At 30.7% G+C, this 20,368-nt stretch overlaps 1 protein-coding gene across 2 annotated transcripts in view; it reads left to right on the top strand.

Moving 5' to 3' along the window:
- LOC130899053 (suppressor of lurcher protein 1) overlaps positions 1-20,368 on the top strand; it is a 253,451-nt gene that overhangs the window by 121,949 nt on the left and 111,134 nt on the right. For both annotated transcript variants that reach the window (XM_057808763.1, XM_057808774.1), the window contains exon 2: positions 7,387-7,476. In XM_057808763.1, coding sequence (XP_057664746.1) covers positions 7,453-7,476 — 24 coding nt within the window. In that variant the 5' untranslated portion in view covers positions 7,387-7,452. The remainder of the gene's footprint in view (positions 1-7,386; positions 7,477-20,368) is intronic.

Raw genomic sequence — 20,368 nt, 5'->3', positions numbered from 1 at the left:
CTGAAAAATAAACTAAAGAAAAAATATACTGAATGGACACACAGTATAACATAAATGTGTACCAGTGGCCTAATTTAATTAATTTTTCCAATTTCTCCGTTAACAGCGTCATTTGGACTGAAACACAAACTGTTTATTATTTCCTTTATTATGAAATTGTTTTTTCACCCTTTGATATTTGAGTCTCATGAGGATTCCATTTTAGCGTACTCCGGCCGTTATTGATCACATAGACACGACTAACTTTTTCCATACAATTTAATTATCCCGACATAAGCCGAAAACATATGGGACCAGCGCTGTTAATGACCTAAAACCAAATAGCCATGCACCATCACCATGATAGTACAAGCTTGGATATCAAATATGCAACACATCCCGAAATATGTGAACATGAAATAGAGAAATGTCAATATTGTAACCAATCTACACTATATATATATATATATATATATATATATATATATATATATATATATATATATATATATATATATATATATATATATATATATATATAGTAGTTCTAGGAATGAGATAACAAAGTATGTGGACAAAATAATTGTACTAATGTCTGTTTTTCTGAGTCACCGTTACATTGGCGAAACGTATTCAATTCCATGAGATTAAAATTTATATGCGATTCTCTCTAATTACTGATTCATAAGACGTAGCTTTGTTAACATTTATTGGGAATATCGTGGCATTTTAGTTATGGACAATATACGGTTAACAATATTTTATGAAGGAAACGAGATACCAAATTTTAGTTTCCATGGTATTATGATTTGGGTAGCGTGTTGGTAATTCACATATTTATTGTCAAAATATTAACGAGGATAATTCATTTCGAGAATGGAGGGAAGTACAATATATTCCATAAGTAATGCTATACTATGAACAATAGTGCCGTATATATCTATAACTTAGGAATCATAACGCGTTACAAACAGTGCAATTGTAATTGTTGGTATAGTAGTGGTAGTAAACAGAGAGAGAAATTTCATAAAGAAAAGAACTAAGTACAATATCACTCATAAGACGACTAATACTATATAATTGTAATGCCTTCGAGTATTATCTACTTAAACAAGTGGATATTTGTACTATGACAATATCTATATCAAGTATTATTGTATAATATATTTTTTTGTTATGTAGATAATTTCATTACTACTGCACTGAAAGACTTAATTAGAAAAATTGACCAAATATTCATTTTCAATCATTTAAACTCATTTCACAATCAAAATTTAACATTATACCAAATCTTCAAAATGTGTCGTCTTTTTCAAAAAACTTGGTTATTGCTAGCTTGACTGATAAAACTAACTTCTAGATCCTATACTTAAATACACCGCTAGTTAAGAGACCAAAATTGCACTAAGAATTTATTATCCTAAGAAAATCATTATTGAAATAGAAGGGAAATAATCTAGAAGCAAGTGCCAAAAAACTGAATTAGGTAGTAGGAAAATCTGAAAAGTTTGGTATTTCTAATGAATTACTATACAAATTCCTAATTTAGATATTTAATAATTTATTCAAGAATTATGAACATTTATAAATGAATATCAAAATAACTGGTATTAATATGAATACATATTCGCCTTCTGTGCCCGCTAAAATCAGAAACCACCTACTCTCGCAAATCCCGATGGAGTTCAACAATCAGTGCTATACTATTCTCATTTCTCTGTTTTACTAAAGGAAAACTGGTTTTGCAATATTCAAGGTGTCTGGTAAATTGTTTGAACAGCCGCTTTTGTAACGCGTGACAAAGGCACTGAATGCTAGTTAACATTGAATATTTACGCATCTATATGTGTACTATTGGATGTTAGAATAATTTTCATCTCAACAAATCTGCAAATACTACATACAATAAACTTTGTTCCGTATTCCTTGCTTTTGCTGAGGTTTTGTGGGTGACGTTAAATTTTAAATGATTGTCTCTGATTGAGGAATACTTAATGTTGTTATTGAAGATAGATAAAAATGAAGAGATATATATTGATCCTTCGCATTAAGATAATTACACATATAAGACTCATTTTTTATTTTCGAAAACATGTTTTTCTAGGTTACGAGATGAGGCAATTGATTTCCGAGGATTTAGTCATAACTCGGGAGCTAGCAATATTGCGTCATTTCCTCCACATCTGGCTAACAAAGGGGTTGTCTTTATCAGTTTAACTTCAATTAAATTTGAAATCGATAACACGTTATGTTTGTGTTATGTATTTTTTAAAAACCCTTTTAGTGGCGTTACATCTCACAAACAAGCGGCCGTTGCACGAAGATCAGTGTCAAGAAAAAGCGTATGGAATGAGCAAAATTGTTCACTGATGTGTGGCAATCAGGTAGAAGACTATCGACATGAAGAAACTCCTGTTACCACTGATGCCGACTCCTTCTTCGAACATCTATGTACTCTGATCATGTGATTGGTATCTAATCATTCATGCGTTGTAAGGTGAAATAAATATGTTCAAATAAACTTTTCGGCATGTATGACATGAGGATTTAACCTAAGAAAGATTCATGCAAAGATAGTATCGAGAGTTCTCACCTATGAATAAATTACGTAAAGCGAAAGAATTTGTTGTGTCGTATTCAAAACAACGATAGAAGCTGAATGAGTCAAGTAATCACTGGACATGAGTCCTGAATATTTGAGAATGACCCTGAAATCCATTCAGTCAGCAGTAGGTAGAAATGGGCGAAGAACGTCTAACATAAGTGAATGTGCCCAATTGGCGGCTAAGCAAAATTGATCGTTTTATCAGTGTGAAAATAATATTTCTAGCCAGAAAGTGACTGGGCAGTTCCATATTAGCGGTCATATTAGAACACGTCAATACAGGTTAAATCTTGCAGAGGTCTATTTTTGATCGATCCTGAGAAAATAATTGGCTATAATAGGTTTTCCAGCTTATCATATAATGCCAATTACAATTTTTTCTATTTCTCAAGACAAAGTCACACCTCAGAGAAACTCATTATTGTGGCGTGGAGGAGTTTAAAGAAGCTATAATCGTTTTTTTAAACGGGCCAACTCTAGATGTTTACCAGGAATGATTGGGATCGTAGAAGTAACGTTGAATTTATGTAAAGTTGACTGGAAACTATTGTGTAACTCGATAAAAAAATTGGTGTGAAAATTTATTGCCTCACCTGGTATATCTGATATGCTTCCAAAACATTTAATTCTTTCTACTTTATTTTTTTATATTTGTTACTTTTTTGTTTATTCTTGTCTAAAGAAACTTTTTGATCCTCATTATGTTATGGTTATATTCTAACAACCTAATCGTAATCCATAGTTTGTTGACGAATTCTTCTTTGCGGAAACTTTCTGGTTTGCGAGACTTTTCTGCTAAGTCAGTGAGCAAATAACGGATTGGGGCCGGCAGATGTAAGTGAGCTACTAAATACACCAATCCCTCATTCCTCGGCCAGAATTCGTAGTTATAATCGAGAAAAAGTTTTAAAACAGGAAGAGCCACTTGAAAAATATTTTTCGCTAAAATATTTCTCATTAAAATATAAGCCAAACTGCAGTTTCCAGTGTTCCCTTTAAACAGTTCAAATGTGATGAAGATTAGATTCTTGTGCAGTTATGAAAAAATTACCAAATGAAAATTAGGGGTCTGTAAGTAGACTATGGCAGACCACAAATTATATATTTTAGAGATCTACTCGAAAAATTTCTGACGTTTAATTTATATATTTCAGTCGATTGTTGACAGTTCAATTGTTCAGAAACAACTTTCTAAAAACATTCCTTATTTTAGACAACTTGACAAAATAAACGAGGCTATCTCAACTTTCGATTCATCATCTACTATAATTGTCTTGTCTAAATCCACCCTTGATTTCAATATTTCAGCTACCCTAATTTTCCGATTCAAAATAAGTGATCGATGAAGCTGTATATAACTAAATAAAATAGTCTAGAAAAAATCTTTTTGATTTGTAGTATACACAAGCATATTTTTCATCATCTAATAAATATGGTGATGGTAAGTATGGTGATATTAGACGACTACTTATACTGGAAATAAGAATTGATAATTAAACATCACAAAGTGAAGTATGGGTGAATAGTGAAGAATTGAAAAGAATGAAAAATTATGCCTTGATCAATCGTGGGTTTAAATTTTCACTGAACGACCGACATTCATGTCACAACAAAATGAATTATATGAGACAAGAGGCTGGGGTACAAGAAATGGTATTTCAAAGAATCGCATTGCAATGCTTTGTGGATGTTGTTCATGTATGAAATAATTCTTTTTTGACTGACCTATCTGCTCAATAAGGACCAAAAATGTGTTTGCCTTACATCGATTCCATGTTATCAATCGTTTCATAAGATACTCAATGAATGCAGTTGTGTGTAAGTGAAAAGGTAAATGAAGACAAATAGTTTTAAGGAGAAAAGTCTCTAACTACTGCTTATTTATTAGTATATTAATAAAGGAGTTAATTTAAGTTAAATCCTTCTGCTTAAATTTATCCTGCTCTACATTTTCAGGATACTTGTCCGGTCTTATTAGAATGAGGATAAAAATTAAATGAAAATATTCTACTATGGCTCTAAATGAATCACTTTGTTTTAACGTAAGAAGTTTTTATTAATCGCGTTTATAAATTAATGGTTACTTCACATTACTTTCCATTAAAAAAAGTACGGAATGAATCGAATTTTGATGAATATCGCAGTGAGAAGTCTGATTTTCTTGTCCTCCGTGTGACATTCTTCTCTTTCTCTACTTCGGGCACTTTCTAGTGAAAAGTTGGAGAGAAGACTATCAAGCACTAAATTCGATTACTAAAATACGTTTAGAAGATGATTGATGAATGAATTGATCAATAGATCATTTGTTGACGTAGTTGACGTTTTAATCAAAAGGACTCATTTTATAACAATTAAATAAATTTTAATCAAAAATACATTTTTTGTTGCTTTAACCAAGTTTAGATTAATTTTTTTGATATTTTCACTTCAATTGGAAAATGTGTTATGTCAACAAAAACAGTTAATACGCATTATTAAGATGATTATTGATATTCATGTAGATTCACAAAACCAAAACTGAATATTTGATATTTTAGGAATATATTAAGAGCTATGGACAAATAAATAATTGAGAGTTCCATGGTTTGTTCTTTATTAATTTATAATTAAATTATTACTATTGAAATTAAAAAACACGCTTATCGATATGAATACATTTTACCTATACGGTCATTGGATAGAAAATATCAACTGGTCTATGACGAACCTTGTCTTCCAGATATTACCAAAGAAAGTAAACTGCATTAAGTATGCCTATATTGGAACTCATTATATTGTGCCATTTCGTCCAAATGAGTATCTTGTTAGTATTTTGTCAAAATATTTTTTAATAATAATTCCAAAATTTTGAGAATCGCCATTCTGTTTAAACTATACAAACTTAGTATATCTATATCTACTTCATTGAGACAGATAATGCTAGATTAGGTATTAAGCTACCACTACACACCACTCGCACGCACTATTCGACGCGCGTTTCTTTAATCAAAACGATGATTAGGTTATTGAAACGCGCGTCAGCCGGTGTAATTGGGAGTGTTAATGTAGTAGTAGAAAACAGTGTACTAATAATAATGATAAGTAAAGCTTAATGATTTTCTCCAAATATTGTAGCTTCTCTTGACTCCAGAAACGCCGAACTTATATTGATGGTATTATCTTACTAACAGTGAGCTGCAAATGTGATTTTTTACACTTGTTTCATTAAGTACCCACAACACTATGACTTTGATGCTATGCCCTTACCCCAACAATATCAAGATTTCGATATGCTATGACTCTGATAGTACTATTTTCCGATTATAAATTGAAAGGGAACACTTCCAATATGCAGATTAATAGACTTAATGTGTCAATTACCAAAACACTAGGAATATTTATTAAGCCAAATAACATACATGTACAGTACTCAACAACTGGTTAGGATCATTTTATGTTTTTTTAAGGAAAAATTTTAAGATAAATCAATGAATTTTGGTATTCAAGACTCCCAGACTTGCCTGTTTTTAATAAAACCTCATTCAGAATGTTGGGTTTTAACTTTTCCTGGAAGTCTATCAATCGGAGAGTGGAAGACATTTTCAATATCTACTGTAAAAATTCATTTGTTGTTAGTACTAAAAAGATATTTTATGTTTTCGAAATAATTTTTTCTCATTTCTCAAAGGCCACACAAATAAAAAAAGGTATCGAAACTCTATATTTCACGAGCTTTTCAATGACTCTTCACATGAAATACCTTTCCATTTGATATAAAAGTTGTGTAGGGTTCATTTAAAAGGTTTAAAAAAATATATATATCAATATCCTATAAGCAACAAATACGTTCAAAGTAGAAGTAATTTTATTGTGGACTTGCATCTCCGTATATATTGTTATGACTTATTTCCTATTAATGCTATATTATTAATAAATACATAATGTTAGAAATTAATGAATATCCAATCATATTACAGACAGGTGCTTCACTTTATGTAGATTGAAAACCATCGAAAAAATTTGAATAGAAACTCTCTCTCTCTCTATGCTTTCTAGTTTTATGCTAATATGATTTGAGTTAACTGAAAAAATAAATTATTCTCCTTGGACTTCCAGTAAGGTCATTTCAAAGGCTGTATAATTAATCTCCTGATCAGTTGTTTAACAAGAAGTATTTTCACTTTACATTAGGAACACTGACAGTCTCTCCAAAAAAGACGATATTGCTACTCCGTCACAAATGGATGTATAGTGCTTCTAGCCACTTTGGAATCTGGAAAAACTTGAAATATTAAATTTCTATACATGTAATACGTGAAACACAAGTCAACAATATCATTCATACATTAATGTTAATCTTACATATTTAGTCTGTGATAAAATGTATTTTTTAATGCAAAAACATACCTCCAGCAATCATTCTTTATTTTAACATCTATTTTTTTTAATAAAGTTGGAAATGGTATCTAATCTCAATTAGTGTTATGCTTTTGTCAACAAAATAAAGCACGTAGTATAAATCTGAGAAATAGACATAAGCAGATAAATTATTTCTATTGTTTCATCTATACTTAGGTATAGATGAAGGTATGAGAATTTCCTCAATATCTTATACTAGTTTTGCAAATAACAGATTTTCAAACCAAATTTCGACTGTTTTTCGAGGAAACTTTCCTGGAAGAGTGTTGCTGTCGATTTTTATTATTCCTTATATATTTTTTATTGATTATTACTTAGGTTAAAACCACTGAGATAGTTTACAGATAGTTCACACTGATTCATTACTGAGCTTCTATTATTCAACAAAAACTAATTTGTTACAGGTGACCTTAACATTTCATCGCAAACAAAATTTGAAGGAACGGCACAGCTCATGATGAAGCTTTGTGATGAATAACAGTAATGCTATGAAGGTGAGTTCATATTCCACGCCATTTTAAAACAATTTACGTACAAGCATTGACCATTTTTCTCGCCTTAACAGTAAAACTTGAATCAAATAAAGATAACATAATAAAGAATTTAATCAAAATTAATAGTTGTTTTTCACTTCACAAATTTGCCATTCTAACAATAGATAAAGAAAGTACTCTATAAAGGAACCAAATTTTCATATATTTAACAAATGAGTGTGAATATTTTATGTAGTATTTGAAGTGGACATATACGAATGCTGCTACATGACATGTAATGACGGGTATTTAAAACGGAAGCAAGGAAATATATTAAATAGTGGAAGTGAATTTGATATAGAAATTTATTATTACTCTCTCATATATTTGATTGTGGTTTTTATGTACATAAAACCACAATTAATTATTAGAATGAATGAGTTCTGTATGAATCGTAAAATAGCCCTATAACTCGCATCTCAATTTTATCAGAGAAGAACCAAAGCTTGGTTTACTAAACAAACTCACGTAGATACCAATTACTTAGTTTGTTTTCTAGAATATGGAGAGAAAATATATCAATAAAAATGGTCATGGGATTGAATTTGCATGCGCCATACTCCAGTATTCTTTTACTTTTCATAAGCTCATTGTATATTTATATCTTCGAATGTACATAGGTTGTAAGTACAAATTTTCCAATAGAAATATGTTTCACTATCTCAAAAGTAGAAACTTTGATGGAAGTGACTTGGGAAATATTCCCTCTATGTATGTCAAGTGTGCACGGTAGCAGAAACATTTATATCTATTATGCATTAATATGTTTTCCAGTCCAATTCATACAATTATAAACGTAAATAGATGTTGAGAAATATTAGTTATGTCATCTTTTAATGAAATTATTCAGAGTTCACTCATTTCTCGAATAAAATATAATGGTGAATTGTTTTTAAATTGAGTCTCTTTTAAATACGACAAGTATAATTTAAACCTTCATAGAGACCAAAACAGATTTGCATGGATAAAGAAATGTTTGATTGTGTTTCAATACTTCCTGTAAGTGTTTCCAATAAATAAACGAGACCATCCGTAAGAGTTAAGTGGTAGTGTTGCTTACACGAAGCAAAAGAAGATGGCAGTTACCACCGACGAAGGCGATGAATTCTTCGTTTTAGGATCGGTAGCTGCGGATACGAGCATAGGCACCACAAAAATTGCCAGACATACATAAGTATAAGTTAATCCAGTGTTTTTGGATTCTTGGAAAGAATAAATGAAATCAGTATTAGATCCAAATGCATCAGTATGTATCGGCGATGACTTTTACCACAAAATATGCTTCTGCTTATGGACCGTCGATCGAACTGTAATTTTTAGAACCGTTGGCGATATTCAAATTGAGTACTATTACTACACCAAAATATATTTATCCTTCTATTTAAAGTTTTTTTTTTGATTTATTATGTTTTTCGCCCTACTACTAATACAATGTCCTTATTCATGGACGTAGTCTCATTCTTAGCTATTCCTGTCGCTTGTTCTCCTGTTAGAGCAAAGGCATTTGCCTTGCCATTTCCCGAACCCATTCCCACTATTTTCCCCTCATCTCGCGCCTCTTATTCGTTATTCGTTTAACTGTTTTAATAATTTTTATTTCAGTGCTATTAAATGCATTGAAAATATACTTGTTTGTTTAAAGTATAAAGCAATTGGTGTTCGAATTTCGTTAGAACAGCATTCAATATTTGAGCAACCTATTATAAAATGAGAGAGTAACAAATATAACGATGGATAGATGAAGGTACCTAAAATTACTGTCGTGAGCTTTACTTGTCTAAATTAAATGGAGTTATCGTGATAAAACTTCTATGCTAACTCTTCATTTTTGTGAATCCTAAGTAAATGAGAGTTGACTCAATTATCAAAGTAGAATTTAAGAATGTATAAATTATATAAAGCATTTGAATAATCGTAAGTTTGATTTGATTTACCACTTTTAATACATCCAAGAAATAATTTTAAATAGTAGAAATTTGAAAAATATCACCAATTTCTTTATAGACACCTTATAAATAAAGGTGATTCACAGTGTATACACACACACACACACACACACACATGTTAGCCTAAGATATGTTGGTGTGCAAAGCTGATTTGGAAAAGAAGATAGCGACAACTTCATGCATAATAAATGCACATATGTCACTTCGCTCCTCTTTTATGATGTTTACAGAATCAAAACAAATTTCACTCAGTTTCTCATATCTAAACTAATCATACGCTATTCACTTGCTCTGTATTCTTATTTGTTTCTGCATACTTTTTACCCATGAATTAAAAATGTATCGTCGTTTTTATATATAATAACGACGATAAATTTTTAGTAACAACGTAGCCCAGACAGCCAAACGTTAATATTATCGACGAAATGAGCTTAAACATTTTACTACATTTCACTACAGAATCCAAAGTGCGTGACAAGTGAGGCTCAATTTGAACAGAACATCTACATATAAGTGCAGAGTGACTGAGAAGACATAACGACTCCAAACAATCTATGCCCTATAATTCAATAGAATACACAGCATATTAAAGTTAACTTACCCGTGTCATCGTAAATTTCAACTCTCATTTCTTCTATATTCTAAGTCATAAAAGTTATTAACCACACACTGCTGCAATTAGTTCACCTCTGAAGAAGATTATCTGTCGACGAATATTTGAAAAATGTACTTTGTGGTATTTGGACACCATGAAGTGATAAAATTAATTTTTACAATAAGTGTATTTTACTCACCTCAATTATAGCAATTTTTCAATATAAACATTTTGTTCCGCCCATATTGAATTTGTTGAAAATATTTGTTCAACTTCACAAACCAACCTGATGGATTTTTACTGACATTAGTATAACAGTTGAGAATTAAGGCAAATCTTTACCAAAATAAGCAAAAATTAAAAGAATACTTCTAATTTGCTATAATGACAAATAACGCTTTATACAAAGTAAGAAACATTTCAAATTAGTATGTGCTATAACGTTAAGAATCTTGAGGCTTACCTCAATATATTTTTGTCAAAAACATTATTACTTTTACTGTGACTGTGAAGTAATGAGAATAAATTTAAAGTGACAATATATACAGTGGATAGTCAAGTAGGCATTCACGTAGTAAGTCATTTGAACATAACTCGACCAAAAAGAAGGTGATCTTAAACTACTATCATACAATCCATCACTTTCACCAATTCTCTATTCCTTATAATATAATAACTCTATTTGCATAATCTGCAGCATTTAATACACTTTTTAAATATTATTGGAGAACAGTAATCAATTAAAAGCTCTACAGTGAATCAATTCCATCAAAACTAAGTACACACAAGTGATCCTCTGCAATAAAAAGATATCAAAATGAGGTGGAATATTTGCCTTGCTCTAGCCAGCCATAAATGTCTCGTGAACAAAACATATGTTGGAATGTCCGTCGCAGCTTTTTTTATAATAACTATAGTAAAATGAAGAACCTTTTGTCAATTAATCATCGAACCTGCCGTCAGTATGTATTGCTATCCATCGATGTACATGTTAGTTTAGTCTCAGAATGAATTTTTTCCATCGAAACATAATTAATGTTTATTCATTTTGCCCCATGAGATAATAACTGAACTTGGAAGTCCTAGAGACAATATTCACCATATTTCTCTGATACTGTAGCCATAATTTAGGTAATTCCTTCCAAATCAATTCTTTCTTATAGATAAAAGGAACAGATGAATTGGCGACATCTTTATAAATAAACTTTCCACGTCGTGATTGATTTATTATGAAAAGCCCAATTTTCAAGGCCCTACTATGAATTTATGATATGTATTAAAAATTTGAGCATGAGAATTCAATGAAATGAACATACTTGGATTGGCAACGATCAATAACACAATTTAATATGAGCCTCTTAAATTTGTTAGAACATAAAGACGTCATACCAACCTACTATTGTTCAGCTTGAAATGTAATTGCCAATAGCAAGCAGCACGAATTATAGGCGATGTACGTTAATTCCAATTCTCAAACTCTATGAATCGGAGTGTTTTTTTAAAATTTCCATAATCATGCTTCAATGAAAATATCTCTGCACAACTTGGTTGCAAAATACCTTAGTATTCAGAATATTTTATGAGCGTGTATATCCGTTATGATTATTATGATAATAAATTTATTAATGTGTAATGTAAAATTAAATGAAAACACACCCTCTCAACATTCACAAAAGTCCTTGACCCAAAGCCGGTCCTGTACATTATTCATGACTCCACGCCGAAACCTCGGCACGTTCATATTATTTTTTTGTTTCTTGTCCTTGTGAATTATAAATTAGAGTTTTTGACTCTATATTGAGGATGAGGGTGCGAGAGAATTGAAAGATAAGGAATAAAATTAAGTAGTTCTAGTTCATCTTGTCAAAAGTTTGTTATTCTGTTAGTTCCTAACTTTCAGTGATTTGGAATTAAGTGTATTAACATAATATTAAATAATGTAAGGGGGCGTATTGTAGATTGTGATTCAAGCCTCCATTTTTAACAAATTCGGAAGACTGTAAGTGAAATAATTGAATTCGGTTGCTTTCAAAGCTAGTAACTGGTTGTACTGAAAAATCCATATCATGAATATATATATTTTTCAGGATAACTTAGAATTCGTTGTTCAACATATGACTATAAAATAAGATGCATAAAGGAAAATAATTTAGTTAATAACTTAGCATTGAATAGCATTGAACGTTTAAAAATGTACATAGGATTCAAGAGTTGTCTGTCTGTGGACATTCTACTATTTATCAATGAAATCCTACATTTTTATTTCAGGTGCCCATGTTCATCTTTCATGATAAGCACTTGCCCAACACACAATATAGTTGATAATATAATAAACAAAATTCAACTGAAGTTTATCGTGCTAAATTTATGAAATGCCTTCTTTAGTTAGTTAGTTTTTTCATTATCTTTGTATATTATGTATTCAATTTCAGCTTCTGAACTGTTATCTCCAAATAAATAAAGGTTTTCTGTATATTTTATTTTATTTTCTTGCTTTGTTGGAAAATGTTGGTATTCCAAATTTTTTCACTCATTATTTGAAATCGATATTCTTTTCACTACCATACTAAGTCAATTTAAATAAGCTTAATTCTTTATATAAAAAGACACAATCAAGAATCTGAAATCAAAAAGCTCTTATGTGCACAAAAACTTTAGTATAGTCAGTTGGTTCAAAACAAGCTAAATTGATCATAGTGAGAATTTTTCGGATACTGAACAAACAAACTTTTTCAGCTAAGAAATACAGTTTCACGGTTATATGCCTGTATACAATAATTCTTCACAAAGAATCTTCTAGCGAATTTAAAAGAATCTAATTGAATTCCGAACTTTGTTTGACTATCGAACGGAGTCGACTGATTTGCTGAGTTAGAAATGGAATTACAGAAAGTATTGTTCATTTTATGAAGTTTTTGTATAGCTTACTTCGAAAACTGAATTTTTTATAACACCGATTCTCTTAGAATGATTTTTCAAACAAATTCTAGTGTTCATTTATTCAAATAAGTTTCCAGAATTATCTTCATTGGATTTCTGTTGATGTTGAGCCTAATTTTTGAACTTGAAGCCTTTACTAGAATTTGCGAGGGAAACTGAAAAAATTCTTATTGTCAGTGGTTGTTTCATTAAATCATTAAGAAAAATACAATAACATACAAAGAAATAAGTATAAACAAAACTAACGAAGAAAATATAAATAAAAATAATAGATAGTACATAGTAATCTAGTTTTACATGTTTTAGTTTTAGGTTAGTAAAGCTAAATGCGATAAACGTTGTTGAAACATAGAACTCCTCAAATAGTTTTTGATGCATTTCAATACTCTAAAAGATCTTTCTGCCTTTGCAGTGGACACATGAATAGTCAAAAACAGTTACAGAAGCTTGAACAAATCAGGGAATACATTCTGGTTGTGAAAATTTTCTGACTTGAATTGAGAAAACGAATTTGGCACAATATTTCGATTAATGTGGTATGATCATGCTTCATTTTTGAAAATATATAAAAAGACAAAGTAGGTGAAACATGGGTTCCTAATAAAGTTTGTAAGTTCTGTATTGAGTCTTTACGGTATCATCTTGGAAACAAGATGTTTAGCCTGTAAAAAATTAGCCGCTGGTGAGCACAGACAAAATCATATTTCCACCATTACATATTGAGTTAGGTATTTGATAAAGCAATTTGTAAAAGCGTTGAACAAGGACGGATTGTTTCAATTACATTTGCAGAAAACTTGGAATATTTGATGGTTCCTAAATACGGGAATTGATGAAAGACACGGATTTTATCAAAGTTATGACTTTTCTGTTATTTTGTCCGCAGATTCTAGAGCACTTTTCAAATCTGTTTATTGTTCTTCCAGAACATCTGTAAATTTGCTGAGCTGCTTGTTCTGGAATTACCTATCTAGTCATAATAATTTTTATTTGTTAAAACTGTAAATAAAATAACAAGAATTAATAAATACGTATAATTGCTTCAATTCATACTTTGTATTTGCACTGATTGGGGGATTGAAAAAAAATAAGAATTCCTAGAAGGAAAAAGTAGAATTAATTAAAAAAATTCCATAATTATGTTTATGTTTATTCCTGTAAGGGGAAATGTATAACACTCCTTGTTTCTACAAGTTTCTAATACATAATACAAGAAACAGTTAAAAATAGTGTTCATGATATTTTTTGCAGGAAGGAAAGAAATTCTATACATACCACTAAATTAATTAGGCATAGCTTTTAATGTTATTATGTGGTGTATTACTAGAATATACTATTTCGATTATGGAATCATTATACAGATGAATCAGTATCCATACTTAATATATACATCGTTCCGAACAATATAGAATAGTAGGAAAGTGTGTAAATTCAGTTCGCTTCGAACGTCCAATTAAACATCCCATTAGTCTAATTGATATAACTATTAATTTACGTCAGCAGGAAAGGATTATAGTTTTAACCCCAAGCTTCTGATGTTTATCATGATTAATTTATCAAAAGAAATTAATTTTACCAACTTGTCATATTTTACCTTAGTTTTCCGAGTGAAACAGTTTGATGAACCTAATCAGAAGTGGAAGTTTCTGCCATGGTTTCAAATTGAGGTTTCAAACTCGATGTATTGTTGGACATTTTGCCTATAATGAATAATGTTTCGAATAAAACTCTTTAATTGAGATATTGCTTAGCATGTGAGCTCAGGTCAAAACTCAATCTCAAATTGTGTTGAGTGCAAAGAGAATAAAAAAATCAGCTTTTATTTTCCAATTTCATGCTAATCGACAATTTTCAAACATTCATATCTTTTCTTTGGTTTATCTTCAATACTTTTTCTATCCCCCCATCTCATATTATCTTGTTTCTTATTGTACTCATGGCTTTTATATATTTTTTTTGTTTATTTTATCTGCCAGTAGATTATTGGGCATTGATATAAAATGGGTATTCTGTCTGTTTTATGCACAAAGTTAATACAACTATTATAAACAGAATCAGTACCCATCAACATTATCACTCAATTTGGAGACGGAATCAACTGTGAACCAAACAAATTGAAAAAAACATTATGCGTTGAATCAGAAACACAAAATCATGGCCTGGAAATTGATGGTTTAGTATCGGAGACTGGGATTTCAATCAACAGAGAGAGAAAGTGTTAAGATGCTATGTTCACTGGAACTATTTGTATTACATACACAGCACATGGTTAAAAATAGCATCAGGCTACATGATTGATAAATCACACTTCACAGGTTGATTGTGTCCGGGCAACATTGAAGGTAACGACTATAATTCTATGAATTGATATATTTATTATATTTATTTTTATTTGAGTGTATTTTATCCTGATCATATATCTTTCTCAATTGATTCAGGTTATTTGATTGTCAGAATCCACCTTCGGGATGATAGTTCGGGATGAGAGTACGTATCATCCTAAACCTGTGTGAAGCACTTTATCCTCAGAAACTGGGGACTAGGTCACTGTGTTGCAGGAGATAAAAGAGAATAGGTATTATATAACTGCCATTTCTGAACAAAGATGTATGGATGTACCGGTAAGAAAGATTTCCAGAAAACCAGGCTAGTCTTTGATGCCCGAAAAAATTAATCATATTAGAGTGTTTTTCAAAATTTATTGAAATTCTGTCAAAATTGATGAGGCATTATTTGAAAAGGTCCTCTTCGACTAACATTGGTGGTATTATTATTGTTTTTGCTCGCTGATCTGCAGCTGTCAGGTTGAAGAAGAAAAAAGCAGCTACACTATCATCTCCACAACTTGGACCCGATTTCAGTACCGCTACCATCCCAGCTTTTCTCAGACAAGTTCCAGTTATTATCTCTGGCACGTATAAGTGTAAGTTTCTAATTTTTTAAATGGTTTGTATTCTTTGCACTATCATGAATATGCAACTAATGCATAATTTATTACTTTTCCGATAAATATATTATTGCTAAGACTTTTTTAATATTTACAGCAATTGTATAATTGTAAGTGTAAAGCTTGTGGTGTTCAATTTAATATTGATTGTTCACTCTAGTCGGCCATCTTTGAAAAAATTTTAGTTAAAAAGATCGTATCCGAAAACCCAAACTTAAAAGTTTTCATGATTTTACTATAAGTATTTTGCCATATACAGATAGTTTTAAATCGTCTTAGGACAACTTGTAATACTTACCGGTTGATCGCCCGAAAGTTGTCTTACGTAATACATGACTATTAACTTTCACTATAAAAAAACTTGATATTTAATACAGAATGAAAGGCGTACTTTGAAAAACTCCTGAATACGCTTCGTTTTTTTTGTTATGTTATATTACAGACGACATAATGATTTTTTACGATTCTTTAAAATTCTACACATCTTCCAATGTTTGGGAAATATTAAAAATATTTGTTCTGTTTCCAAAATCAACATTGAAAAATTGAATCTACATATTTGTATATAGAAATTAATTTCTTATTCTGAACCCAATAAGAAAGCACTCTTTTCTACTATCTCTTTAGTCGCTTCACATGATTAGTGTTTTATGAATAGAATTAATATTGAATATCCAATAAGAATAGAGTAGAGAGATATATAGGGTAGTAGTATACCGATAGTCTTTATGTCTCTATCAGCAGTTCTAGCCCATTTGTGCAAGCTCCCATATCTCGGTCTCTCTATTTTTACTCTATGGTTTTAAATTGATAGTGATAAAAATATATCTCATTAATTAATCGAAAAGGGACTACCTTTTATATTTTTATATTATTGAATTACCACTGCTGCTTATATTTTTGAAAGCAGCGTTGTAGTTATTAATATTTGCAGATATTTTCTGTAGAAACATTTTCCTTTTTTAATAAATTTTTGTTATGCTTCTAGAACTCCTAAATATCACTTCCTTTTACCGATTATCAAGTGACGTGAGTTATAAACTGGATATAAAATCTTAATTACTTTGACCTTTCGGAACGACGAAAGTTATTACCGCAATAATTTATTTACATTCTTCAATCCGCTCTATCTCTTCCCATTTTATAAATTATAATAATGATGACAAATTCGTTTTTATCAACACTGAAAACCTGGTTTTAGGTTGAAAGCTCTATAATATATGATGAAGAATGATAATTGATTCACATTGAATCCTCACTACTGTAGAGAATGGCTCTATGTTGGCGAGGCGAGACTGATAAGCACATCACCCTACCGTTATTCAAGAGAGACGTAATCCAGTATTAGGTCATGTATATAGGTAGCCGTACTCAGTGGTTATTGAACTAAGAAATATATACTACTAGAAGGTACTTCATGTGACTTTCCAAATCATATACAAAAGACAATTATAAAGAGACATATTTAAATCACCTATTTATATGAATTATGAACGAATTATCAACAATGGAATAACTAACGATCATTACAACATATAAAAATAAAGTTTTTAGACATTTTTTCCTTTCAGTACGTAAGTTAAATAAATTGAATTCACCTTTCTGATCATAGTGCAAACAAAATTACTGTTTAACGAATTAATAGTCTATCCAAACTGAAATATCAGGTAATAAGCATGCAATCACATAAAACTTAATTGCACAATCCTCAGCTTACCATCCTCGGAGATATAATCCATACAAATTGATCAGTAAAACTGAGTATTAATTTTTTTTCTCAATTTTAAGTAAAAATTATAAACGTGCTTTTGTAAATTCCGTGCTTAACTAGCAGTAATATTCCCGTTACGTCATAAGGAATGGAAATTAGCAATCCATACCTCATTCATTTATCAATTTCTTACAGATTTAAGTATATAAAATAATGATATTTCTGAAAATGAAATACCTACAACATCATGATTTTTATTCTTTATCAAATAATAAACTACGTATTGAAAGTTGCAAACCGTGGAGATGGATTTTTCTCCGATTTTAAAATGAACAGTAATACAAGTAACTTTTATTTATTTGAAAAATAAAAAATAAAAACCAAGTTTGTAAGGGCGGGCTGAAAAAAATTTGGATTCGAAAAGATCCTCCATAATTTTTTTACAATTACTTTTTCTTTAAAATTTAGCCGGTCCACGGAGAGATTTATACACGCAATGCTCTCATAAAGTCTAATAATCCATATAAAGGAGCATAAGACATGCTCAGTGTGTATTCGTTGTGGAATTATGTGAACGATAGCAAGTTTCACGAGATGTGACAATTAAGTTCCAGGTATATAGTCATAACTTGGGAGCTGGCAATACTGCTATATTTACGATCGGTTTGTATTTTGTGTATATTTTTCAAAAGAAACTGTTGAAAATGAGTGACTCACATTAAAAGTAATTTGTCGTAATGTGATTTTTAGTCAAATCGGGTTAAAAATCCTCAAAAACATTCCGTAAATTGCAATAGAACTAAAAGAAGTGTTTATGCAAACCACGCGTATATGGATATCCGATGCGGTTTGAAGAAAGGTATGAATCAAAAGAAAACCATCCAGTAAGAAGCTCCAGTTACCACTCAAACCGATGAATACGTCAACCGTTTGCGAACGCTGAACATATCTGATAAGCGCGTAACCATTCGTGCGTTGTCTAAGCGATCTGCAAGTAGTGCCGCATTCAGAGCGTCGCCGGAGAAGTCAGGTAATTGCTGGAAATGAGATATGGATTTAAGAGTATGACTCCGAAACCTGTCAACAAAGTTAGCAGTTAGTAAAAATAGGTGAAAAACATCGACCTAAATCATCAAACATCAAACCTAAATAAAACTCATCATGATAGCGCAGAGGAGGTCAAAGTAGCTGTAACTGTAATTCCAAACGGCTTAACTTCAAAACAATTACCAAGGATGCTTTGAATCGAGAGAACAATTTTGAATCGTGAACCCAACAGCAACACCTCGTATTTTTATGTGTAAATATTTTAGTTCCAAGTTTGATCACTACCTCAGCATTTTTTGTTTACATACATATATTATGAGGTAAGCAAATATTTTAATGGAAAATGTGGATTCAATTTTATGTGAACAATAATTCTTTCAAAAATATCACACCGTTTTTCCAACCGATTGCTATATATGACGGTAATACAATGCTGTTTCTTTTTTATTTAAATCCATATCACGAATGTGCAACTTAATATTTTTGTTCCTCTGATCCAAATAGTATGAGAAATATTTGAATTGAAAATTAAACCTTGCATAGTTCGTATTTTATAGGGCAAAGTTTATAGATGGTAGATATACCCCACATTTTGCTAATTAAAATAAAACACAGACACGTATGGGTATAACAAACTGTTTTTTAGTGTAATATGCATACAAAATTGCAGAAATATAAAAACTATTTTTTAAAATCGAAAAGAGGTAAGATGTAAGATGGTAAGGTGCCCCTTACGTGGTGGATGTGATGTGACATTTTTTTTGTCATAAGCCTTAAGGAAATGTAGGGGATTTGTTCTCTGATTCCTTAAACAGTGGTCTTGACTTGTTATTCCACTTGTTCGTCATATGTTGAAACAAAAACTTTGATATATTAATATAAATTTCCATTTATTTAATTGTCAGCTTTATAAAATAGAAACATGATAAAAATATCAACAACACCAGTTATTCGTGAATCTATATCAATAATTATTATGTCCTGAATATTTTTATAAATCAATACTTTTATGTAAAATTCGTAGGGTACATACACATGAGATTGTATGCTATAAATCTCTCTTGGAGCGTTATTACAAAGAAATTCAGTTTACAAAGCTGAAATAGTTTTAAATCTCTGAGTAATCAGAAAATGTCTCCCTCATCGTATAATATGTAGCAGTACAATCCCACATATTTTCTAACGGCGTTGTTTGCTGAAACATCATTTCTCTCCAAATTTTTTTTAATGTGTCATATGAAATTTCAATTACATGACTAGAACAAAATGAGAGAAGATAATGATACAAATTCTTTGAATATACGAAAATTGTAGGAAAATTCTGAGTTTGATAAAAAATTTAATCTCTCGTTAATGAACGGATTATAAGAAATACTTTATAGATTTGATCATTGTAAAAATGTCGGCACTATGTTTTGTTAGAATGATAGAATTATTAATATTTTGTGAAAATTTTGCTGGAAAACATAAGTCGATGAAAGAAGATTTAGTTTCTTCCAACTAGGTATGTTCGTTACTGTACATAGAAAACCCACTCATACAAAACGGTACCTCAACGAAAAATCACATAATCACCCTTCCCAACACGATTCGTAGTATATGTACTGATATCTTGCTTCATCCGGTTATCTCAATCGTTCTCGAATCTCAAATTTTTCTTGAGTGAA

The sequence above is a fragment of the Diorhabda carinulata genome, chromosome 1, assembly GCF_026250575.1.
Source record: "Diorhabda carinulata isolate Delta chromosome 1, icDioCari1.1, whole genome shotgun sequence".
NCBI classification, from domain to species: domain Eukaryota; kingdom Metazoa; phylum Arthropoda; class Insecta; order Coleoptera; family Chrysomelidae; genus Diorhabda; species Diorhabda carinulata.
The sequence above is the reverse complement of the archived record's forward strand: the minus strand, read 5'-3'. Positions and strand labels throughout refer to the sequence as shown.